Raw genomic sequence first — 26,334 nt, 5'->3', positions numbered from 1 at the left:
TGAATACACGTTATGGTAGTATGGATATGTGACGGAAGAGTTTAGGAGGAAAAACAAATGGAATTTCGCCTCCGCATAACTGTATTCTTCCCAGAGTAGGAAGAGGAATCACATAGTCAATTCTCAGGCAAATTCTAACCTTCTAATAAGCAGCTGAATGCAAAACGGTAACTGTCATGACAAGCAATCCCTGGTGAATTCTGTGCAATACACAAAGGACTTTTAAGAACAAAAGGTATGGCATTTGTTATTATAAAAGTTCATGTTTCTGGGGATCCCTGGGTGGCTCAGTAGTTTCGCACCTGCCTTTGGCCCAAGCGCGATCCTGGAGTCCCGGGATCGAGTCCCTGGTTGGGCTCCCTGCATGGAGCCTGCTTCTCCCTCTGCCTGTGTCTCTGCCTCTCTCTCTCTCTCTCTATGTCTATCATAAAAAAATAAAAATAAATCTTAAAAAAAGTTCATGTTTCTGAATATTAGGAAAATAATTACCACAAAGACACTGCCAAACCTCCTGTGCCTATTTTCTGTATGAACTTTTTATTCTAGTTCTAGACCAACGGCATTTTCTTTTTCCAAACACTTTTTCTTTCACATAACAAAAAATGACTCATGAGTTACTCCAGAAGAGGTCAATGATTTGGTTTAATTACTTCTTCAGGGGCATGAAGAGAGGTTCAGCTAAATAAAGAGATGGTTTTCTATAAGAGAGCAAGCATACACATTACCTCCCCTCCCACAGAGGCCCTGAAGGATAGAAGAGGAGAAATAAAAAAAAAAAATTAAAAAAAAAACTTGTTCCACTCTGTCTCCTAATCAGCATCTGTATTTCAACGATTAAATAGCTGTTTCTTAGTAGAGCTCCAGGGTCAGGGAACTTCAAATGAAAGATGATTCAATGTTGACAGGGTGCTTCTTCCCAGGAAGATCATTTCAAATGTATAAGACTTAGTTGGCTCTACACATTCCCTCCCCATCACAAGTCTATAAAATACATATTACATGACATCCAATGAGGTTTTTATTACCTGTTTGTATATGTAACTTAAGCTATTGAGGGTCTTGTGTGTGTTAGACACAGGCAAAGACAGTATGTGGGTGTGACTGAGAACATAGATCCTGGGGGCTGGCACACGTATGTCTCCTTCAAAATCTAGGAACATGGGCCACTTCCATAGTCTTTTGGAGGTTTAGTGTTCCCATGTGTAGAACTGGATTGTTTGCTGGTGACTGGATGGCTCAGTCGGTTAAGTGTCTGCCTTCAGCTCAGGTCATGATCTCAGGCTCCTGGGATCAAGCCCCACATAGGGCTCCCTGTTCAGCAGGGAATCTGCTTGCCCTCCTCCTTTGTTCTTTCTCTGCTTGTGCTTTCTCTCTCTTACAAATAAATAAATAACTTAAAAAAACCCCACAAAAACCCAATACTGGATTCTTTGCATGGATTAAATAAAACAATGGATATAAAGTGTTTACCAGTTTACTTGGCGTATGGTTAGCATACAATAATCAGCAGCTATTCTTGCTGTTAGTACTATGAGGCACTGAAGAGAAGACGTGGCCCCTGCTCTCCACAATCCAAAAATCCAGTGTCAAGACAAGACTGGGCAAGTATGAGGATAACTAGAAGTATAAGGTCCGGCATGCTCCCTGCTGCTGATAATTTGAATGAGGTAGCAGCATATCTTGCCACAAATCTGAAATTTTTATGCAGTAGCAGATAGAACAGGATCAAAATTTCACATCCTATTGCTATTTTATTTCAACTCTTAGAATTATTAAAAATTTTACCTCCTCTTGAAACTTGGGGGATGGTGCACCTAGCCTCTGTCTTAATCTTTTTTTTTTATGTATGATGGCATCTTTTTTTCTAATTAATTTTGGTTCCCTGCAATGTGATTTGAACCTACTGGGTCACTCTATTTGGTAAAATGCATTTAAAAAAATGTATTGGGTGTTATAAGAATAAGCAAAATATATTAGGAGGAGTATGAGAAGATAGTATATTCATAAAGAAAAGATGGGGCGCTATGTCAGTTCTAGTCCTCTGGGAAGCAAAAGTCAAGATAAAGTAACAAGTATAAGAGGAGTATTGGGAATTCATGCCTATGAAAGATAAAAGGGAGAAGGAACAGGAGTAGATGGAGAGCCTTTAGTCTGTGATGTAGGTCTAACACCTCTTTCTTCTCCCATTGTTCAATTTTGTAGACCCCAGGGGGGCAGGTAAGGGGGTGTACCTCTTTGATCTCCCTTGGAGCAGAGCCTACTGGAAGTAGTGCTATTGGTCTAGCGTCTACAAGTGCCGTAGCTTTGGAATCCATCTCAGCATCCGCTCCAAGCCCTCACTCACTGGAAGCTCCTAGGCAATGATTGAACAAGGTGGGGATCCTAGAGTCTGGTCAATTCTGTCAACTGGAAGTATCCCAGGGGACTGGCTGAGACTTCCTCAGATTGCCCTGTAGTCTGAGAAGCTCTTCCCTTCATCCTCATAAAATCACCGACTCTGAAAAGAAAATATCTCCCAAAGCTTTCAGAGAGATACAATAGTTCACATGTGAGGGGACGGGAATCAGACTGCCATCAGACTTCTAAAGAGCATGGCTGGATGCTTGGAAGATGTTAAAGAAAATTATTTTCATCCTAAAATTCTGGCCAATAATGAGAAAAGATTGCAGTGTGATAGCACTCAGGAAATGCAATTTGCAAACAATTTGTGTTAGGTACTGGAGGATGTACTCCCTCCAGCATAATGGAATAAAAAAATAAAAGGAAGACATAGGTCGATCCAACTAAATCAGACAATGATGGGAATTTTCAGGGTGACATTTGCAGGAGATCTAGAGCCTCAGGCCCGAGTGGAGCAAGAGGCTTGACGGGACCAGGAGGGAAGTCTCAGTGGAATAAAATATGTGATGAAACGTGGCAATGATTGAGAATATTAATAAAAGGCTGAGATGTCAGCCTCTCATCCAGTAAGAGAGGTCAAAAAAGACTGAGAAAAACAAAGACTCTAAGAAAAGTGCCTCAATAAGAGGCAATCCAAAATGTGGTGTCTATTTAAGCAAATGACTTGGTGGAAAAAGGGAAATCTATTTGGCTTTGATGCTAGGAAGAGCCTCTTTAAAGTGGCTCCACCCTGACACTGTAAAGCCTAAAGAAAATGAAAAGTAATCCTAATATGCTACTTTGCCAAGCAGTAGACAATATTTACATTGTTATACTAATGTAAGCACTACTTATTCATTTTTAAATTTCAGAGTCAACCTGTAAACAAAGCAGGAATATTGGTGGAATTTCAGGACAAAATGTAATTATTAATAAATACTTGACAAGGTAGAATAATAGAGAGCTGATAGATGGAGGCAGGGTGGAAGCATATGCAGAGGAAGGGCAAGGCTATTTTCCAGATTGGAATGGCACAGTAGAAAATCAATGGAAACAAATACTTTAATCATATTATATCACCTTACAAAGTACCTAATGGAAGAATTAAAAAAATAATCTGAATACTAAAGATTGGAAAGAGAAAGGGAAAGAAGAGGTTAATATGAGGTAAATTTTCATTTCTTATATGTTAATTCATCATGATTATAAATGATAATAAGAATAGAGAGTTATAATTACAGTAACTACCCTCGTGGAAATAACTAGCTAAAGAATTAAGTACAGAAACAATTAAAAGAAATGAAAATATATCAAGAGGTGGCTGGGGAAATATTGAGTTTCATGAATTCTTTATTATTTGATTTTTACTGCATAGAATCACTATTTTGAGAAAAACTAAAATTAAAAACAAAAGAAAACCCTCCAATCTCGTATTATTTAAGGCAATAGTGGTTCCTATGGCAATATATTATGTCATGTAGATGTCAAACCCTCTAAGTTCTCTGTCCCTTCAGTGGGGCAGCAGATGATGTAACTCATGTGTTCACTTCTTCCTCTGCCGCAACCTCCTCTTCCCTGCTCTGTCCTTCTGCCCTCCCCATCCGCCTCCCCGCCTCACAATATTCCAGAATGGGTAAGAGAATTGGTATATTTCTTCAGGAGACAAAAATGTAGTAGTCACCATTTTGAACTGCCTGTCATAATTAAATTATTATTTCATGTCCTAAATAAAAATGTGCAGACATTGGCATATTGTGAGCATTAAGTCTGTAGCGACAAAACAATTAGAAGAGTATTCCGTAGTCATTGACCTGGACATCATCCAGGTCTCAAGCCTGTTTCATATTTAGTCCTCCCTTCAGGCTTTCCAGGGCTCAGGGGGGAAAAAATGTATAGTTTTTAATCTCATTTTTGGGTCAGTCGTCAACTTGGTTAGGGAAATGGCTGTCATTGCTAACATCATCATCACAGCCCATAAGAACAGCTTCTCTGTCATTCAGAAGAAGGTCACCTTGCTCTCAACTTCCTTCTACAGCATAAAATGGTTGGATCCCAGAAAATCTAGAGTATGAGCTTCCCTCTGGGGCCATTGGGCCACTTGAAGCATGATTAGTGCAATGACAGATATCCTTTCCATAGAGCCTGACTTTTACACCTTTGTAGGAGCCAGAAAGAAAATCCTTTGCCGCATTTGTCATTTAGTCTATTGGAAAGATACTGGCCATTTTCTTTTGGTCTGCCGTTGAGGGATGTGTCTACGTGCCATAGACCATGTAAGGCAATCTTCGTGTATTATCTCATTTAATTTTCACAATAATCTTGAAAGTCAAGGACCATCATAGAGCTGTTTTTCAAACATGTGACTGAGACTTAGGGGAATCAAATAGGCATTAAGCAATGAAATCAGGATTTAAAGCCTATGTGCCAGTTCCAAATTCTAGGCTGAAAAAGACCATCTGGTCTCCTGTAAGCTTGTGGTTAAAGTTTATCTTCATTCTTCTGCTATGTATTTCTTAATATAAAACCTCTTTATCTCAGCAGTAATTTATCAAATATACTGTTCTTCTCTGTTTATATCATCTTATTTCACTCCTATAGGCTCATCCTTTAAAACATTTTTTATTAGAACTGACCAAAATAACTCCACAGGCTTGCTTTCTACCACTGTATTGTGCACTGAGGTGATCTCTCTTCTGCCTTCTTCTAGCATTTTGCTACCCATTAATTTTACATCACAAAACCTCAACCAGAATCTGCCTTCATCTACAGCTAACCCATTTCTTTGGAAGGGAAGAGCTAATTCCAAACCATAACTCTTTAAGTAATTTAAAGCATTTAACTCCCATACAAATTACCTAAAAATCTGTCAGTATTGGATAAAATTCTCAGAATACTTATAAAACATAAGTTGAAATCTGCATCACTTCCAAAATATTGAAGTTTTAATTTTTTAAATAATTAAGCAAGAAACAAAATGGCAAATCATAAACACATGTTGGTTTTACAGCACTTTCATATTCATCGATAATGTTATGAATATTTAAAAAGTGGAATTTTATATAATCTGCATTTTAACATATAGTAACAGTAATATGTAATATCCAATGAGTAGATGCAGAAACGGTGCCATTCCATTAAGAGATTAAATATCGAATGACAGGAGAAGATGTGTAGTTGAGTGTATTTTGTATAAAATGAACTTCACTAGGCTGAGATCTGCAATTAAAGAGGGGGAAAGGCAAATCACATGTCAGTTATGTGTCTCAAGTTTTCATTTGTGGTCCAGTTTATTCTTTTGCAGGAAGGAACAAAAATTGGATTTCTATGAATAAAAATACAAAGACTAAAAGCATGGAAATAAGACAGAAAATGAATTAGAATGTTTGAAGTGTTATCTTGACTAAGTATCCCTCTTGTTTTATAAGTCAACCTTATTTAGAAATAATTTGCATACAATAAGATGTACACATTTTAAGTATGCAGCGTGATGAGTTTTGACAATGATTAAAGCCATTAGCCACCCTCACAGTCAATGCATAGAACATCATTTCCAAAGTTCTCTCGTGATTCTTTCCAATCAACCTTCTCTCTCCCCTCCCAGACCCAGAGAAGCACTCGTCTGTTTTCCAACACTATTCATTAGATTTGTCTTTTCACGCATCATGTCCAGTAGTTATTATTATGTGTCTACACATCCCATGTGTCTACATGTGGTTTTCTTTATATGCTTAGTAATTAATATCCTGCTTGGAACTGACTATGCTTCTGGGATCAGTAAGTCAATGTTAATCATCAAATCTAGGAAAATTTGAACCACTACTTTTACAAAATGTTTTTATGTATCTTCTTCACTTTCTTTTCTTTCTGGCATTTCAATTACACATATGTCAGAATGTTTTACATTATCCTACATATCCCTGAGACTCGATTTTTCTTTACAATTTTTACTTAATGTTCTTTATATTTGGTAATTTCTATTAATCTGTCTTCAAGCTCACTGATTATTTTTTCTGTTATTTCCATTCAGCTGTGAATCCTTTCCAGGGAACTTTTCATTTAAGCTGTTATACATTTTAGTTTTAGAATTTTTTATGTTTTTTACCATAGTTTTTTCCTTTCCTTTCTCTTCTTTTCTTTAGGGGAGAGGTGGGGGACAGAAGGATAGAGGAAGAGAGAATCTTAAGCAGGCTCCACACCCAATGTGGAGACCAAGGAAAGGCTCAGTCTTGCAACACTGAGATCACAACGTGAGCGAAAATGAAGAGTCAGACACTTAGCCAACTGAGCCACCCAGGCATTCCTCAATTTTTATTTTCCCTAATCTTCCTCTGAAGAGTGTTGATTTTTCTTCAGGAAGTAATTTACTTGCTAGCTGAACACCTTGAATCTATGAAGACTTGTTTCATGCTCTGTTATGGCAGATATGTGGAAAGTGCTGGTGTTTTCTAAGACTCCATAATCTGGGTAGAATAAACTTCCAGACTATGATGGCTCTCCAGATCTTGTCTTGTTTTTAGGTTTTGTTAGGGTGGGCCTATTGTAGGCCTTGCTAGGTCACAGTCCTTATTCTTAAAGCATGGTGTTTTCATATCTCAGGTGGGTAGTCAGGGTGTTAATGAGGTCTCTACTCTCTGGCTGGACTGGCACACTAACATTTCCCAGTTTCATCTCTAACATCCCTTTCTCCTACTCTCTGGTAAGCCCTGTGTGCTCTTACCCAGAACATGCATAGTCCAGTCCTTAGCCAAGGTCTCATGAAGAACCCTCACCCAGACTTTTGAGTCTCATTTCTGTGTAGCTCCTCCCTTCCTAGAAGCTTGTTTCATTCTAAATATCCTAACCAGTGGAGCAATTCCAAACTCTGAAGTTGTCCCTAGGCAGAGAAAGATGACAATTGTGGGGACCACCTTGTGAATTTTCCTTCTTCTCAAGGATCACAGACTTGTGCTGCCAATGCTTCAAAATGCCAGTGCTTCTGTATTTTGTAGTTTTGTAGTTGTTTATAGAAGGAGGGCTAATCCCATACCAGTTGTTCTACTGTGGCTCAAGTCTTTTTTTTTTTATTTTTTATTTTTTAGATTTTATTTATTTATTGATGACAGACACAGAGAGAGTGGCAGAGACACAGGTAGAGGGAGAATCAGTCTCCTCACAGGGAGCCTGATATGGGACTTTATCCCAGGACCCCAGGAAAATGACCTGAGCCAAAGGCAGAGGCTCAACTACTGAGCCATCCAGGTGCCCCATCAAGGCTCAAGTCTTATCTATAGTTTTAAAGAGCTACTTAATGAAATTTGAGATCCATTAATAAAAGCATCTGAAGTTTTATGGTGATATTCAGGTAACTAAAAAAGGAAAGTGTAATAACTGAATTTAAAAAAAGAAATGAGGGATCCCTGGGTGGCGCAGAGGTTTGGCGCCTGCCTTTGGCCCAGGGCGCGATCCTGGAGACCCGGGATCGAATCCCACGTCAGGCTCCCGGTGCATGGAGCCTGCTTCTCCCTCTGCCTGTGTCTCTGCCTCTCTCTCTCTCTCTCTCTCTCTGTGTGTGACTATCATAAATAAATAAAAATTTAAAAAAAAAATAAAAAAAAAAATAAAAAAAGAAATGAGGGCAGCCTGGGTGGCTCAGCAGTTTTGCGCCACCTTCAGCCCATGGCATGATCTTGGAGATCTGGAATTGAGTCCCACATAAGGCTTTCTACTTGGAGCCTGCTTCTCCCTCTGCCTGTGTTTCTGCCTCTCTCTCTCTCTCTCTCTCTCTGTCTCTCTGTCTTTCTGTCTCTCTGTCTTTCATGAATAAGTAAATAAAATCTTAAAAAAAAAGAGGTCTCATGATTATCTGATCCATAATTTGATTCTCATTTCTTTTTTTTTAAGATTTTATTTTATTTATTTATTCATGAGAGACAGACAGACAGACAGACAGAGGGAGAAGCAGGCTCCATGCAGGGAGCCGGACATGGGACTCGATCCCGGGACCCCAGGATCATGCCCTAGGCTGAAGGCAGCGCTAAACCGCTGAGCCACTGGGGCTGCCCCATGAGACCTCTTAAAATGTGCATTATGTTTCTGTCTTCTTGTGTATCATCCTTGGAACAACCATCCTCTCTCCACTTCCTGGGTTACGAATGGTTTTATTCTATTTTTTAAAAGATTTTATTTATTTATTTGACACAGAGAGAGTGTGTGCAAATCAATGGTAGTGGAAGAGGGAGAGGGAGAAGCAGATTCCCCACTTAGCTGGGAGCCAGATACAGGGCTCCATTCCAGGTCCCTGGGATCATGACCTGAGCTGAAGGCAGAGACTTAACCAACTGAGCCACCTAGGTGCCCCAGTGGTTTTCAGTTATGGTGCCTGCCTAACCACTCCCTGTCACGAATGTGGGCATGTTTGTCCAGATTGAGCCAATCAAAATACCCCATGCTAGTGATCTCAGTAATTGGTGCAGGGATGAGCACCCAAATGGTGTCAGAATATCTCCTGAGCTTAACAAATGGATATTGTTAGATGTTGTCTTTCTCTTGGGGTTGCTACCGGGGAAGCTTTGAGCTGGATCTCTCGACAGACAACTTGTCCACTCAAAGAACAGAATCTGTGTAATAGACATTTGTCTGTCTTGGACGGCTCAGTATCCAAACCCTGTTCCAATTTGAGATCTCTATTGTGTGACCCTTGGCAGCAGCAGCCTGTCACCCACCCTAGTAACCAAACATTCTCTCTCCTTACCCTCTGGAAGCTATGATTCAGCCAATCAGACAGAGTCTGCCAATCCAACTCTTCTACCCAAGACCACAGATATGAAGGTTGTAATATAAAGATGCAGAGGAGGTAGGGACCATTTGTACAATGGTAGAGGAGTAGAAAATGTGAGGAGAATAGTAAGTGTCCCATGATGGCACGTTCAGATGTATTTGTAACAGGTATCCAAGTGTGGCACTGGCAGTAATGTCAGCTTCATGGGCCATTTCAAGGACATGAACTTGATGGTGCTCAGAGCTATCTGGGAACCCTTAGGTGTTTGACTGCTTTTCTCTTCCTGGTTCTCAAGACTTCTGATAATCCTATAAGCTACCCAATAGCCTTCTGTAAATTCCTTCTTTGTTAAAGTGTGTTTGGCAGATTACTAGTTGTCCCTCAGAATGTATGTGTAAGTGGCTAGAGAATATATATATATATATATGTATGTATATATATAAATATATATGTGTGTATATATATGTGTATATATATACATGTATATATATGAGGAAAAAAGGAGAGAAGGAGGAAAGGAAAGAGAAAAAAAAGAGGAAAATTTTTGCTTTTCACTTTGGATTATTCCTTACTGCTTAAATGTTTCAGAATAATAAGCAGGTATTGTTCTTAACCTTTTTTTTTTTTTTTGAAAAAAATCAAGTGAAGATTATCTTGACCTCAATTATCCAGACTTCAGTCACTGTGTATCTAAAAATGCCCTCACTATTTCTTTACCAGTGAAATGATTCCACAGACAAATGCAATGCAGAGCCTTGGAAGTGCTGTTCTTTCCAAACTTCACTTTGAAAAAAAGAGCAACTGCTCTCTGTGAGGTCCTTCCCTCCAGACATTGCAGAGGTAGGAATGTATAGACCTCTGTGTTCTGAGGAAGGAGAAAGAATTTCTTCTGCATTGAGTTTTCCTTGGAAGACTTTCCCATTTGCTAAAATGCTCTTTCCTCTATGACTGTGTCTTTCTCTCTCACTAGAAATTTCTCCACTGTGCAGAAGACTGTTTTTCCGGAGCCAGTATTTAGCCAAGCTGGTGGTTTTGTTGGGTTGGTTGGTAATTTTTTCGTGCACATGGCATGTGAGTGACTGACACAAACATATTGGTTTCTTTGCTTTCCCTACTTTTGGACCGTAGTTATTGGAAAAATGATGTGATGTGTCTGGGTAACCACTGGCAAGATGAAAAGCAATATATAACCTACATACACTGCCAGACTAACATTTCATCCAGGGTGTGATGATGATCACCACTATGTTTATTCATAAAGTCCTGTTGAAATGATGGGAAAGTTATGATTCCTTAGCAGCTAAACCCTTTGCATCAGAGCTGTCATCACTGTGACTAAATGAAATTCTCTCTGGTCCATATATTTCTGTGTATATATGGTACCTCTTTATTTTTATTAGTTGTACTAGTGTATTTCATGGCTATAGTGTAATTTCATGGCTAGGACTTCCTTTAGGCCTTGCAGCTCAAAAATATTTCCCCATAAATTCTACCTGTAGATTAATTTGTGCTAAACTGGCTATTTGAAAATACACATGCCCTGCTGGGTGGTAAGCTCCATTTCTCCTTCAGTAAGAATTATTTAAATAATATGTGTGTATAGTCTGCCCATGCACACAGGCTGTTTACCTTTATCCACCTGCTTCATGTCCTGAGATGCTGATTTTTTATTGTCCACATCAACCCTGCTCTCTTGCCTTCTGGAATGGGCAGGTTTAGCCAATAGGCAGTGCTGGGAGGGGATCAAAGAGTGGAAGGAAAGGTTAGGGTATTTATTTTTCTGGCTCCTTCCTGGGCCATGATTTGGCTCTGGCTGTGTTTATCTAAGGCCACAGCCCTCACCCAATTAGCTGTTTCCTCCAATCCTGGTTCCTTTCTGCTATTATTGTCTTTAGGGTGCTTTATGATCCCTAGTTGATTTCCTTTAACCCTGCCCACATCTTTGTAAATTGCCTATTCACTTAGTGTTTAACAATCGTTCCTTTTGAATGTGCCATTTGTTTTCTGGCAGGTCCCAGACTGATGCAGTAATCTCACTATGAGTGGCCTCAAGAAACAGATCTCCAAAATTGTATATTGGGATTATATTGTGTGGTAGACAGAATAATGTCCTCCCCCAAATGTCCACATCTTAATCCCTGGGATCCATGAATATGTTGTGTGGTGAAAGAGAATTAAGAATGCAGGTAAAGGGATCCCTGGGTCGCTCAGTGGTTTGGTGCCTGCCTTTGGCCTGGGACATGATCCTGGAAACCCGGGATCGAGTCCCACGACAGGGTCCCTGCATGGAGCCTGTTTCTCCCTCTGCCTGTCTCTCTCTCTCTCTCTCTCTCTGTGTCTCATGAATAAATAAATGAAATCTTAAAAAAAAAAAAGAATGCAGGTACAATTAAGGTTGCTAATCAGCTGACCTCAAGATAGGAGGATTATCCTGGATTATTCAGGTGGACCCAATGTAATCACAAGGGTCCTTAAAGTGGAAGAGAAAGGCAGAAAATCAGTGTCGGAGTGGTATAAGGTATAAAAGACCAACCAGCCATTTCTGACTTTAAACATGGAAGGGGGTTATGAGCCATGAAATGCAGGCAGCCTCTAGAAATGGAAAAGTCAAGGAAACAGATCCTCCTCTAGAGTCTTCAGCAAGAGTACAGCCCTGTTGATGTCTTGATTTTAGCCCAGTGAGACCTATGTGATTTTTGACCTACAGGGCAGTAAGATTATAAATACGTATCTTTTTTAGTGGTAAGTTCATGGTAATTTGTTATGGTAGCAATTGGAAACTGACACACATTGCTAACGTAGAACTTTCTTGGTGCAGGAATGGAATATGCATAATCCATAGCACGTCATTCAAATTATTCCTAGTAACAGAGATTGGGAAGCAGTGCAGGTGGAGGGCAAGGTATTGAGAAAATCTATTGGCCATGGTCCTTAGGTGCTACGACAGTGGAAGCTTTCAAGACAGTGGCATGAGTTAGCTTTTTCTGTTAGTCCAAAATAACGCACACAGATCAAAGTGTCGATTTGAAGATCCAGTCAGGGCACGAGTAGAAAATTAGAAAACCTCTCTGGCAGCTTTAACAATGGAGCTTACCCCCTTCAGTACATGTTTGATCTGAGTCAATCAAACTTGAGTCTAAGAGTTGCAACATCAGTGTCTGATTTATTAAGGGTCAGAAGAGGGAATGTGACCTTCAGACACGGGATGGGAACATTTGGGTGAACACTGACAAGACTAAGAACCTTGAACCCCCAAATTGTCTTAAAACTTTCTTGCCTTTAAGCACCCTGATCCAGCTGAGGGGATGGAGAGCCTAGAATTGGTGGTAGTTGAATGAAACTATGTTTTTCAACTTAGTCCTCACATTAGCCTCAGAAACGGGACTGTGCAATTATGTTTTATGTTAGTCATTTTTTTCTCACTTTATTCTCTGCAACCTTATACAAAAGGTGCTAGTAGTGGCTAACATCTTAGGTTTAGGTGAAAGTTTGAATGAATTCGTATCATCTGTAATGAATGGTAGCTGTGGTTCCTCTGTATTGAGGACACAAGGTTTTTGTTTGTTTGTTTTTTGTTTTTTTTTTTAAGATTACTATATTCATTTTAGAGAGAGAGAGAGAGCAGGGAAAGGAGCAGAGGGAGAGAGGCAGAGAAGAAGGCTCCCTGCTGAGCATGGAGCCCGAAGCAGGGTTTGTTCCCACGACCCTTAGATCATGACCTGAGCCAAAATAAAGAGTTGGCCACTTAACCAACCGAGCCACCCAGGTGTCCCACAAGTTTTTTCCCCCATATAAAAGGATGCTGAGGTGAAATGTGTCTCAGGGTTAAAGTGTGTCTCCACTCTTCTCCAGCCTGCCTTGTGTTCTGAGAAGCTAGCCTCTATGGACAGCAGCAACCAGACTTCCTTGTCCTCTGACTTCTGGCTCAGTTTGGCCAATTCAAGGCACTGACAGGAGATTGGGAGGTAAACTGAGAGGGAAAGGGCAGGGTATTTACTTTCCTGGCTCCCTCCATGCAAGGCTACAGTTGACAGTGTCAGGCACAGCCCCAATTTTAGAAGCGTAGCTAGGGATCCCAGCCCATGCTGGGGAGCCGTTCTCTACAGCTTGCTGTTGTTTCTAGCCCTGGGGTCCTTCACCTAACCCTTTCTGTGTTTCCTTAAACTTGTCCTTACTTTTCTAAACAGTTCCTTCATCCATCTCTTCAAATACCCTCTTTTTCTTGCTGGAACCCTCACTAAGACCATCATCATCATCATTGCCAGCATCATCAGAGCAACTAACATTTATCAAACATTTCTTATGTCGCAGGCTCTGTGCCCAAACATCTCACATGAATTAGCTTATGTTATTCTACTGCAATTCTTTTTTTTTATTATAAATTTTTATTTATTTATGATAGTCACAGAGAGAGAGAGAGAGAGGCAGAGACACAGGCAGAGGGAGAAGCAGGCTCCATGCACCAGGAGCCCAACGTGGGATTCGATCCCGGGTCTCCAGGATCACGCCCTGGGCCAAAGGCAGGCGCCAAACCGCTGCACCACCCAGGGATCCCCTCTACTGCAATTCTATGATACATGACTATTGTTACCCCATTTTAGAGATCAGGAAATTGACATTTAGAAATTGGTACACAGCTTTCCCAAACTTACCTACCCAGGCCAGATTTGAATCCAGTCTGCAGCACTTGAGAAAGCACGGTAGAGTAAGTAAAGGAGACAGGTTTTGGAGTTAGAGAGTCTTGGTGACAAATATCAAATAGCAACCTGAGCCAAAACATTTGATCTCTCTGATGCTTAGGTCTCCTTTTTTTCTTTCTTTTAAAGATTTTATTTATTTATTTATTCATGAGAGACACAGAGACCCAGGCAGAGGGTCTCCCTGTGGGGAGCCTGATGCGGGACTTGATCCCAGGACCTCAGGATCACGCTCCGAGCCAGGTGTCTTGGGTTTCCATATTTCTGAAATGGGAACTACATTGCTTCTGCAAACAACAGAAACAACACTAGCCAATCAAAATGACAGGATTTCAGAGAGTTCGATAGGTAGTAACAATTAATGAACACATTCTTCAAGGCTTCCATGTTGTTAGTTCCAACCATTCCTCCATCTATGACTGCTCAAGACTCAAATTTCCTGAAGAGGGTACTGATCTCCCCTTGCTCATGTTACTTTCCACACCTTTAACTCAGCAGGATATGCCATCAGCTCTGCATTCAGTGATGGAGGGTTAGTCTCCCTAGGAAAACTGTTGTGTTTTTATCTGAAAATGGGGTAAGGATGCTGTGAAGGCAAAAAGGAAATGAGCACTATAAAACGTGGTTTCTTTCATGCATGCTACAAGAAGTAAAGGAGATATTTTCGGCAAAGCACTTGACACAGGAGTCTGGGCTTTCTCTTCCCTCCCTCCAGAGCGTTCAGAAAAGGGGCATTTAATAGTAGTGAGAGAAATGATACTGAATAGAATTTATCTTCCACTGGCTGTGTCTATTGTCTACCCTCTGAGAGTCTCTCACAGGAACTATCAGATGTTAACTTCCCTCGGATCTTGCCCAGTGACTGCCAACCTTACCCCATAATGCCTGTGTTTATACAGATTCCTCTCCATTGCTTATGGGCATCTTCCAACAGTCTGTCCATGTACCAACTTGCTAATCTGATTCATATCATTGTTGAACATCCTGTTTTTTCTCCAATGTTATATTTTGAAGAATTTCAAACATATACAAAAATTGAAAGAATCAGTCAGTGAGCACCGATAAACACACCACCTAGATTCCTACCATTAATATTTTAGGTTATTTGCTTTATGGCATATCTATCCTACTAACTGTTCACTCATACATCCCTTGAAGCCCTTATTTGACAATATTGTATTTTAATGGATTAATAAATTTTTTTTTATGATGAACTAAAATCATTTATATCAATGTTAGCAAAGAACCAACTGACAGGGGTCTCAGCAACATCTAGGGGTTGGGCCAGTTTCTCTTGGTTAATGCTTTGAATAGAAGAGGTTTTAAAAGCATTTGTTTCTCACAGAATGTAACCATCTGTGCTTTTTGACAGGTTCTTTGACTTCTATCATTTCTAACTATGCCTCTAAAATAGATTTTTCAGAGAACTGCTTTTGGAATGATTGGGGAAGTGTTCTTAGGAAGAATTCACTGACTGAAGTGAGCCAAAACCAGAAGAGTATGTGGATGGAGCATTTCCTAGATAATAATGATAATAGGTTTTGAAAAATGCCTGAAATCTGTTTCACACTTAACCACAGAGATTTTCACATCTGATCACCAAATCCTGGAGAAATAAAAGATCCTAAGAGGGATACTCCCAATCTTGAGAATCAGATAAACATCCCAACTCCTGAGGGCTATTGAAATATCAAGATAATCTATATACCCACATTGCTTTCTATTCTTTTTTTTTTTTAAGAGATTATATTTATTTATTTGAGGGAGAGAGAGAGAGAAAGAAAGAGAGCACCAGCAGGGGGAGGAGCAGAGGGAGAGGGACAAGCAGACTCCTCACTGAGCAGGGAGCCTGATGAGACCCTAGGCTCCATCCCAGGACCCTGGGATCATGACCCGAGTTGAAGTCAGATGCTTAACCAACTGAGCCACACAGGGACCCCTGCATTCTATTCTTATTGACTAGATTTCACTGTGAGATTTGTGTTTTTCATTCAAGCTCCTGAATTCACAATTCAAACATCTGGGTTCTTGTTAATTTGCTTACTTATTGAAAGATGTTGAGCTGGTGCTGGTCAGATTTTCAGTGCAAAGGTAATACAGCAGAGGAAACCTAACATAGCCATCTTTGAAGTGTAAACACAAGTCAGTTCAAATTTTTTTTTTTATTTAATCAGTTCACATTTAAGTCTAAAATATGGAATGTCTGCTATTGGTGTCTTTTGTCTGTGTTCTGGCACGAGATTTTATATCTTTTTAAAAAAATTTATTTATTTTTCATGAGATACACACACACACACAGAGGGAGAGACATAGGAAGAGAGAGGAGAAGCAGGCTCCATGCAGAGAGCCTGACACGGGACCTGATCCCAGGACTCCATGGGATCATACTCTGAGCCAAAGGCTCAACCTCTGAGCCACCCAGGTGTCTCTAGAGATTTTATATCTTGATGGGTGAGTAGAGGTGGAAGAGTGTGTTTGGGGAGTACTAAGGTGGAATTAGCAGGTAGCTGGGGAGAATTTGCTGAGAAGTGAAAATTGAGGAATAATCATGCCAATAGAGGAGAGAAGGTCTAAACTGTACTGCAAAGAATATTGGAACATAAATAGAATCTTGGGATGTGTCAAACAGGAGGAAATAAAGATGAAAAGGGGTGACATAGGAAAGAAGAGCAAGCAACACTTAAATAAGTAATTGTAGACTGAATGGGGAGGAGACATCTTTGAGTTTAGTTGAGATATTCTTGGTAACCAGGCATGACATGATGAGGCCTGGCCTGGGGTGATAGGATATACTAAAAAAGAAATGAGTACAATGGGTAAGTAAAATAGCTCTGGAGAAGCTGATCCAACTCAGAGCCCTAGGGATGAGTTCTTACATGCTTAACGCAATCAAAAAAGCCCAGCAGCCTGACCCCAGTCAGCTCAGACATGGCCACATAGCCTTCATTAAAATGCTTGGAAAGAAAAGTATTCTTTCCCGGTTGGTGTGCTGTGTGGACATAAAGCTTGAGATTGCTGGGGCCATGTTGACACCGTGAGGGAGGACAGCCTTATGATGATGCTTATGATGAGGGAAGGCAGAAAAACCGGGTCATTGAGGACAACATTGAGCCACTGAATCAACCTCCTCTGAAACTCAAATAATCCCGGGATTTAACAAATTCAACCTCATCATTGAATGGTTTCAAACTGATAATGGTGTTGGTGTAGCCCAGGAGGCATCACTAACAAAGTTAATAGTGTAAATTTTACATCCTTGTTGGAAAATAATCTCCTACCACATCTTCTGACGCATAGACAATGTTCAGTTAAAATATATGTAGGGCAAAAATCTCATTTCACCCAACATATACTGTTGCTAAAAACTAAGGTTAGAAGTGAACACAGGATATCATGATTGTGGTAGCAAAGTGGTGTTGGGCAGGGGGGCCATGCCAAGGCAAGGAGGAATTAAAGTGAAATATTCTATAGGATATAGTTTTTCCATTTACCCTCTGTGACAGAGATAAAGCACCTGAGGAGGTAGGAACAGTGATCAGTAAACAGGTTTTCTCACATTTTTTTCAGCTGCTGTTTGAAATTCTTTCTATTCTTTATGGCCAACAGCTCACAAGATGGGAAAGATAGTAAACTTCTCTCCGAATTTTTCAGGACAGAGGGAACTACCTAAAAAGGAAATTAGTATTCAATAGTGGAGTATGGGAGTTCTTTTTTATATATATAGATTTTTTTAAAAATATTTTATTTATTTGACAGAGGGGAGAGAACATAAGCAGGGGGATTGGCAGGCAGAGAGAGAGGGAGAGAGAAGCAGATTCCTGCAGAGCAGGGAACCTGATTCAGAGCTCGATCCTAGGACCCAGAGATCATGACCTGAGCCAAAGGCAGACGCTTAACTGACTGAGCCACCCAGGAGCCCCGACAGCTCAGCTCTGATGGTGACTCTTCTAAGGAACCAAGGTATCCCCAAATAGTTTTTCTCTACCATTGGTAATTGCCTTCTCCAAAGCAGGGGTGATAAATTAATACAATCTTGCTGAGATGCTTGGAAGACCTGCAAATGCAAACTATTTGAGAAATATTCAGATACTAACTGAGTAGAAAGAAGAAATCTCACCCTGGAGGAAATAAAAACAGCATTTTCCTTAGTCTTCATTTCTAAGATTTGTGTGTCAGGCCAGTATTTGTCAGTGAGTGACACCCCAGAGCCCTTTCCTAATGATCCTAAACAAATTTCAGAGATCAAACAAGTTATCATTTTGGCTAATAAACAAGGTCATAAAGTGAATACACTGACTTCCAAGCTACATTGTGTGGGGGAAGATTTTTTCGTTATGAACTAAACACAGTAACTTTTATGGCAGCTGATTTCCTTCTGAGAGCAGTCATGTATCCCATTTATCAAGGCTGTGTGCAGCCTTGAGATGTGTGTGTTGTATTGCTGGGAGACAGAGAGTTAGTAAATATAGTGCAAATTAAAAGGAGAGGCTCACCTATGGGGAGGAATAAATGAGATGAACAGAGTGATTAAAGAAAGAAAGCAGCTTAAGCTGAGTACTGAGGCAAGATTCTCTAAGAGCTACAAGGAGGCATGAGTATAAATAGCAAAGGGGACAGATTAGCTACGAAGTAAATATCTGGTGACTTCTAGGGCTGAGCCTGAAAGAACAGAGAAGCTGAGGCTATCATTGAATGTACGCATCAAGTACATAAAGTGGTAAATGAGAGAATCTCTGTCTCCTTGAGATTTATACTCTAGAAAGATTTATACTCTTAGGAAGGCAGATTATGCACATAGAAGTGTGCTACAGCTTGCCCAATGTTGACACATAAAGACTAAAGGCATTACAGTCTGGGTGTTGTGAGAGCTCAGAGGACTGCTGTGGGCTTGGGCAGTTGGGGGAGAAAGAGATGGTTTTGAGCTCAGCTTTTCAGAGAGGGTAGTCCCGAATGGTTGAGTGGTTGAAAATGTGTGTGAAGGGAAATCAGAAAGGTAGAAGGGAAAGACAGATGAGATGGCTTCCTTCATAGTCTGGGACATCTATAGACTCCTTGCATTTCCTCATCCCTCCCTATCAAGTGATAATACTCTATTTAAAGGAAGATGATTTGAACGAATAAAAGGAAGACCAAGTGCCGGGGAGATCAGTGAAAGGAACAATTCTATTGTAGTGCTGGGGTCCTTTTATTTCTATGTATATATTTGCTATATCAATGTAGAAGTTATGAAGAAAAGAAAAATGTAGATTCTAATCATAATCATGATGGTAACTAAAACGCAAGAGCAATTTACAAGTAGCAGGTACATCATCGATTCGAATTCACTTCAGGCACAAAGTCAAATATTATAAAAAGAATTTTCTGGACATGTGCTCAAGTCAGAAATTACATTAAGGAATTATTTATCAAGCACCAGGACAAATCTATTCACATGTCAATCTTAGCGGTCATCTGTCATATTGCCAACGAAGACCTCCACATCATCACGTGGACAGAAGGGAAAAATTTTAATACGGGAAATGATGAGTACATCTTCTGTAAGTTATCAAAGACCTCAGAGATGTTTCCTGGAATCACTGAATGATTTCCATCTTCTTTGTGAGCAGTATCTCTCTAGGAAGGTACTAGTTGATGTCATCTGGACTGTAGAGTACTAATAAAGAAGAGTTCAACTCTTTTTAACAATAATATTTTTATCACTTGAAATATTCAAGCCAGGTGTACAAAACTTACATCATGCTATCCCTTTAATTTCTTACATACCCATAGCAAAATCTCCCCTAAATTCTCATCTTGGAAAATGACACCATCGGCTATCCAGTGACCTAAACCAATAATTCAGATTCCTATATTTTTTTCCTCACTGCAATTCCTCTTCTTTCATTTTCACTCCCTTAGCATTTTTTCTGTCTGTGTCTTCCACCCTATCCCTACCACCACCATTAATCAGGTTCCCCATTGTACAACTGGAATATTACACTCTCTTAACTGGCCTCCTTTGCTCTCCTATAACCTATTTTCCATAATGAATCAGGAGTTGTCATTCAAAAGTACAATTCTGTTCATGGTATTCCCGGTATAATCAATCAACCAATCAATCAATCTTTCACTACTGCTAGGACAGGGTTCAAATAATTCCACTGTCATAGAAAAGTCTTCATGATCTGACGCCTGCTTACTTCATGAACCTTATCTCTTATCATTTCTCCCATTTCTTATCTCACAGTCCAGCCAGGCTGAATTGTCTTTATGATCTCTGAATGTATCCCATTCCTTTGTCCAGGCTGCTGTTGTGTAGAATGTGTAGAATGTTCTCTTTAGGAATCATGTGTCCCTAGTCAACAAAGTCCACTTTCTTTTTAAGATTTATTTATTGGGGCACCTGGGTTTCTCAGGTCAGGACTCAGGGGCCTGGGATTGAGCCCCATGTTGGGCTCCCTGCTCAGTGGGGAGTCTGCTTCTCCCTCTCCCTCTGCCCCTCATTCCACTCATGCATGTGTGCTCTTTCTCTCAAAGAGAGAGAGAAAGAGAAAGAGAGACAGAAAGCATGAGCGGGAGAGGAGCAGAAGCAGAGGGAAGAGAGAATCCATAAGTGCAGAGCCCAATGCCGGGGCTCCATCCCAGGACCCTGAGATCATGGTCTGAGCCGAAACCAAGAGTCAGTCGCTTAACCGACTGAGCCAACCAGCATCCCAACAAAGCCCACCTTTGAAAGTTCAGCTGAAGGGACGCCTGGGTGGCTCAGTGGTTGAGTGTCCGCTTTCGGCTCTGGGCATGACCCTGGGATCCGGGATCAAGTCCCACATTGGGCTCCTGCATGGAGCCTATTTCTCCTTCTGCCTATGTCTCTGCTTCTCTCTCTCTGTGTCTCTCATAAATAAATAAAAAATCTTAAAAAAAAAAAAGAAAGTTCAGAGTTCAGCTGAAGAGTTATCTAGGAATGCCTTTAAGAGGAATCATTTCTAAACAGTGCTCCCCCAAACCTGCACAGTCTTCTGACATCACCTATACCCATTGTGCTTTCTGGTTTCCATGTCTGTCTTCCCTTCTAGACTGAAGATGAGGGATGATGATGCCATATTTATCCTTGTGCTATATTCATATTTGTATTGCCAGTTGGTTCCATATTAGGCTCTGCCAAAGAGAGCACTAGAAAGAAGTTACTAGACTGGAGGAAGAAAGGACTTGCTCCTTCCTGCCTGCTACATTCTGGCTTCCTGTCTGCTTCTTGTTCCTGTGAGCAGCCTCTAGCAATACTTCCTAGCCTTCCTGAAGTAGCAGCTGAAGCCCATTTGCAATTTCTCCAACCCTTGCAGAACCAGCGTTGTTGCGTCCTTTAAAGGGACACCAGTTTGAGCCAGCATCCCCTCCTTGGAGGTCTGAGTCCCAGTCCCCAGCAAGTTCTTCTCCAAGCCTTCAAGTTTGAATAATTCCAATTTCTTTCTCTTTTCTTTTCCTACTTCCTGAAGTTGGCTCCCTCCATGGTCCTGTAGAGTTCTCTTTTTCACTTTTAGTGATCTAGTTAACAGTCATATCTGGTTAACTATTCCTTATATTAGGTTTTTGATGTGGTTTCCATTTTTGACTATACCATGACTGATACAGTTGCTGAACCAAAGAATTCCTTTAGTGTGAGGATGTCTAATTCAGACTTCTTCCCATAACAATACTGATGGATTATAAATGTTTTATAAAACATTGAGCCATCACAAAAAATTTACTTCCAGAGGCGCCTGGCAAGCTCAGTCGGTAGAGCATGCAACTCTTGAAATTGGAGTCATGAGTTTGACCCCTACATGGGGGGTAGAGATTACTTGAAAAAATAATATCTTAAAAGAAAATTTTACCTCTAAAACATTCACTGAATTAGCAATGTCTTTGCAGGTAGCTTTATTCAATACACCTTAACTCTCTAGGTTTTTGGTTTTTTTGGTTTCTTATTTAAGATTTTATTTATTTATTCATGAGAGACACAGAGAGAGAGGCAGAGACATAGGCAGAGGGAGAAGCAGGCTCCCTATGGGGAGCCCGATGCAGGACTTGTTCCCAGGACTCCAAGATCATGTCCTCAGCTGAAGGCTGATGCTCAACCACTGAACCACCCAGGTACCCCTCACTCTCTAGGTCTTAAACTTGACATTGTTGTTCAGAGAACACCTGGCTAATTCGTGTTGGTCACTTGCCCAGGGACCTAGACCAAACTCTGTGTGACTAGTCCCACCCCGGACCAACCATACTCTTTCTTCTCATTTCAGCCCCATTACGACTGAGCCTATCATCTTGAGCATCTGAATAGATTCTCTGCTGGTTTGTCATTTGTATATGTTTTCTGCTCTTTCCTCTCCCAGCTTGAGAGCAGGATTATTTCAGCTGCTTCTGTGAATCCCCCAAAGCTCAGTAAATGTTATATAAACAAAAACATGAAGGAATGAAGTGGATTAGCAGGGAAAGGGAAAATTCATTGCATTCAGTTATTACTTTTTATTGATTGGAAGACCTTGGGCAAATTAGCACTTGATAAAGATTGTTGATTAATCACTCACCAGTAGAATGTATAACCCCAGTTTCTTGAGAGTGCTCCTGACTGCTTTAATATTATTATTTGGATCTAGATTTCTTATAGGAAACATTATTTTAATTTCTATTAATAGTGACAGAGGAGCTCATAGTAGGAAAAGCACGAGCTTGGAGTCAGAAAAAACTAGGTATAGATTCTGAATCCACCACCTGTATGAACTTGGGGGTAAATTACTTAAGCTCTTGGAAGCTCAATATCCTCTCTGTAAATTAGAATAATAATCATTATCATTATCACTTATTCGTTGTTTTATGCCAGATATGTTCCAAGTGTCATACATATATTAACTAATTTAATCCTTACAATGACCCAGTGAGGTATTTGCTATCATCACCTGTATTTTATAGACAAGAAGACCAGTCTCAGACAGGTGAAATAGCTTGTCTTGGATCATCCGGCTAGGAATTCTTGGGGCCCAGAGGTGGAACCAGGCAGTCTAGCTCCGGAGCCCAGCTTCCTACCCATCTGCTCTCTTGTCTCTTTCCTTTCATGATTACCAGGAATCTCATTCAATAAACTAATATATGTTGAGGGCATGACCCATATAAGAGCTGCATAAATAGTGCTATTCTGACACCCTGGAAGGGGATTTGAAAAGAGTTTGGATTCAGTAGCATAAGTTCAGGTTAGATTTACCATTGAAATGACCTAGCTGGTATGAACTGTTATTTTTATTACGAACAATTTGGCAATAGCCTCAGTCTCAAATAGTAGTGGAACATTTTCCTACCACCCGTAGTGGTCAACGTGGTGAAAGGTATCTAGTTCTGTAATGTTTATTCTGTGTTCTGTTGCTAAGGAAAAGGCCATATAGTCAGATCAGGACAGTTGAGCCACGTGAAGGTGGCGTCCTGAGCAGCCTTCTCTAAACTAGTGCTCGCTGCCTTTACCCAACGCTGCCTCTTCCCAGCACTTTATCAGTGCCTGACATAATAAACTTGTTTGCGTGTTGTCTGTCCTCCCACCAAAATGTAGGCTCCGTAGAGTCCAAACTCATCTGTTTGGTTCCCTGCTCCATGCTCTTTGCCCAAACCAGGGTCCTGCCAAGGGTGGGGCCCCAGTACCTGTTGCACAAACCATGGGGAGTGTCTTCGGTACCAATTTTCCAGCAAACACAGGACGATTCTTCATGTGCAGACCCATTTCTGACAGGTCTTGAGGACGTAAAATGCAACTCAGAGCAGGCAGGTCCAGAGACAGTGCAGAATCAGAGATTTCCTTTGGTGCTCCAGTCAGGCTGGGTTCCAGAAGGGGCTGCCAGACAGCAGCTCTAGGAGGACAGGCAAGTGAAACATGGGAGGTAGTGCTGATGTTAGCACCTCCAGTAAGTCCAATTGGAGACATTCCTCGCAGAATCTTGTGCCGGGAAAAATGGCTCTCTCAAAAAACAATGAGGACTGCAAAACTCTGCAATGCGCTATTTTAAGCTTTGGCTGCTTGGAAGCTGAGGAGCGGAGGACCAACCTTAATGCTCAGTAGCAGCGATAATGGCTTGGCCACAGTTTTAATATCTTTCTCTGTCTTCTGATATAAATATTATATTTATCATATTTAAAATAATAAACAATAAATATTTGCCATGTATATTTATTATGCTTAACACAATAAATAGATTTGATACATATGATCTATGCAATCTGTTTTATTTTAATATTTATTATATATATTTCTTTTATAGGAAACCATCTCAAATTTTAAAAGTAGGATATAAATGTAGGTACTACATAAAAAAGAAGTCAGAGAAGTCCTGAAGAAATCCAGGCACAGCAGGTCAGGATGATGGCCCTGAAAGAACCCTTCCATTCCTAGTGCCCTGCAAGGCAGGGACTTCTACTCTCTTCATCATCGCCCTGCCTGCCAAATCTTGTCCCAAACTCTGGATTGGTAAGGAACGTTCCTATTTAGCACATTTATCTTCTATCTCTTTTTCTACATCACCAGTACCAGCCACACATACAGCAAATCTGATCCTGTGCTCTTCCATTTTACCTTCTTCGGGACTCCTCATTGGTCAGCAGAGAAAAATCCACTGGGGCAAATAAACTCTCCAGCCACACTCCACGTCATGTCCCTCTCTAAGTTTATGTTTAGTCAATGTGATTCTGTTTATAAAAATGTATCAGATATCTATTATATGCCTGGCACCATGTCCTGGGGTCACAGAACAGTGAGGCTTAGCTCTCTCTGGGAAGTCCACTTGACACCCTTGCCTTAATTACTTCTCATGTATCCTACCTTGTGTATCCCATGTATTCTTTGATTATTTTGCTCCAATTCACACTGTTGGACAGAGACTTGCTAAGGTTTATAGCTTCTTTCCTCTGCTTGATTCTGAGTTCATGGAAAGCAGGAGACATCATTCATTCATCTCCATGACTTCCGAGTATAGGGGCTGGCACACAGTGAGTGCTGATACACATATATGTGTGTATCTAATGATTTTTTTTAACTGAGGAAGTGAAAGACATGAGAAAGAACCCCAGGACAGTACCTTTTAGACAGCATGTACTCACCAAATGTGAGTGGTGAGTGGTGAAGGGTGGTGAATGGGATGCATGAGGAAAAAATGTCATGTGTATCAGAATCATGTGTTTTGGAGGAAGAACAGAGACTGAGCTTTTGAATGTGTGTATTTATTCAGATTCAATAAGTATTTCTTTTCTTTCTTTCTTTCTTTCTTTCTTTCTTTCTTTCTTTCTTTCTTCCTTTCTTTCTTTTTTTTTTTTTTTATCACCCAGGTGCCCCTCAATAAGTATTTCTTAAACATCAACTATGAATAGGAAAGATGACTGGGCAGCTAGGGTTGGAGCAACAGTAAGCATGATGAGAACTTGTGAAGCACTATTGCATTAAAAGCATGGACTCTGGAACCAGATGAACCCTGGGCCAGTCTTGGCTCTACCAATTTGCTAACCATGTAACTTTGGGCAAGTACTTAATCTTTCCAAACCTCAGTTCCCTGTATGAAATAAGAATAAAAATGACCTAATCCACAGATTTTATAAGTTTGAAATGAGACAATTCATCTGGTACGTAAGGTACATAGAAAGGATGCCACAAATAAGCATTAGCGGTCAGCATCAATAACCAAATAAGAGATAAAAACTATGTCCCAGATTTAGCTTCTAATTCACAGAAAGAACCAGAGTAATTTTTCATGCGAGCATAAAAATATTTACGAAACACCATGATGCTTAAGCTGAGCCATGTGAAATGATCAATATCCAATTATTTTTTGACTTATTAAAACGGTAATATCTTTTTATGACCCAACATTTCCTGTAGGGTCCAGTTGGTCATGGGCTGTTCGGAGGCACATTACTTAATTTCCTCTGTCGACTCTGACCTCTTTCCTCTCAGCCAACTTGTTCATTTATGCTTGTTTACAAGGCATGCCCTGCTCCCTTCCAGAAAGGGCCCGAGGAGGCTCCACTCCTGTAGCCATGAGGCTGTCTGTGTAGTTCATTTGGCAATTAATCATGGGCCACCCTGTGACAAATCCTCTGTTGCCTTGAACTGTTATGTAAATCTTGTACTGGTTTTAGCTTTGCAGGTCAAAAGCTGTTAATAGGGAGAGAGAACAACTCAGCCACCTCCGAAGCAGACCAGAGAAAGTATCCAGTGTGTGGCAAGGCACTGGCTTAAGGAGCTGGGAATGGGAGTCTGGTGAGCAGGACATGCAAGAGCTGTCACCAGCATCCAGACAATGGCCCAGGGGAGGAAAAGGACTTCTTCTCTTGGACTTCAAGACGTAAAGAGGTGGGATCCACCAGGATAGTCTTGAGCAGAGGGGTGGAAGTTCCCTCACCTCTTTTAAGGAGAAAAGAGAGCCTTTGTTAAAGAGTGATATTCAGAAGACAGCATGGCAGATCGATAGAAAATGGACTTTCTAGACATCAAGCTGCTCAAGGGGATCTGGCACT

General features: G+C 40.6%; 1 protein-coding gene across 4 annotated transcripts in view; it reads right to left on the bottom strand.

Moving 5' to 3' along the window:
- The window catches only part of LOC125755407 (myelin transcription factor 1-like), a 32,572-nt gene extending 8,715 nt beyond the window's left edge, over positions 1–23,857 (bottom strand). For 2 of the 4 annotated variants that reach the window (XM_049112152.1, XM_049112154.1), the window contains exon 1: positions 23,489–23,851. In XM_049112152.1, coding sequence (XP_048968109.1) covers positions 23,489–23,755 — 267 coding nt within the window. In that variant the 5' untranslated portion in view covers positions 23,756–23,851. Of the gene's footprint in view, positions 1–23,475 lie in introns of all 4 variants that reach the window. The other 2 variants (XM_049112151.1, XM_049112153.1) reach the window with 2 other exon arrangements.
- Between the last annotated feature and the right edge of the window lie 2,477 nt (positions 23,858–26,334).

Source organism: Canis lupus, chromosome 7, assembly GCF_003254725.2.
Source record: "Canis lupus dingo isolate Sandy chromosome 7, ASM325472v2, whole genome shotgun sequence".
NCBI lineage: Eukaryota > Metazoa > Chordata > Mammalia > Carnivora > Canidae > Canis > Canis lupus.
The sequence above is the reverse complement of the archived record's forward strand: the minus strand, read 5'-3'. Positions and strand labels throughout refer to the sequence as shown.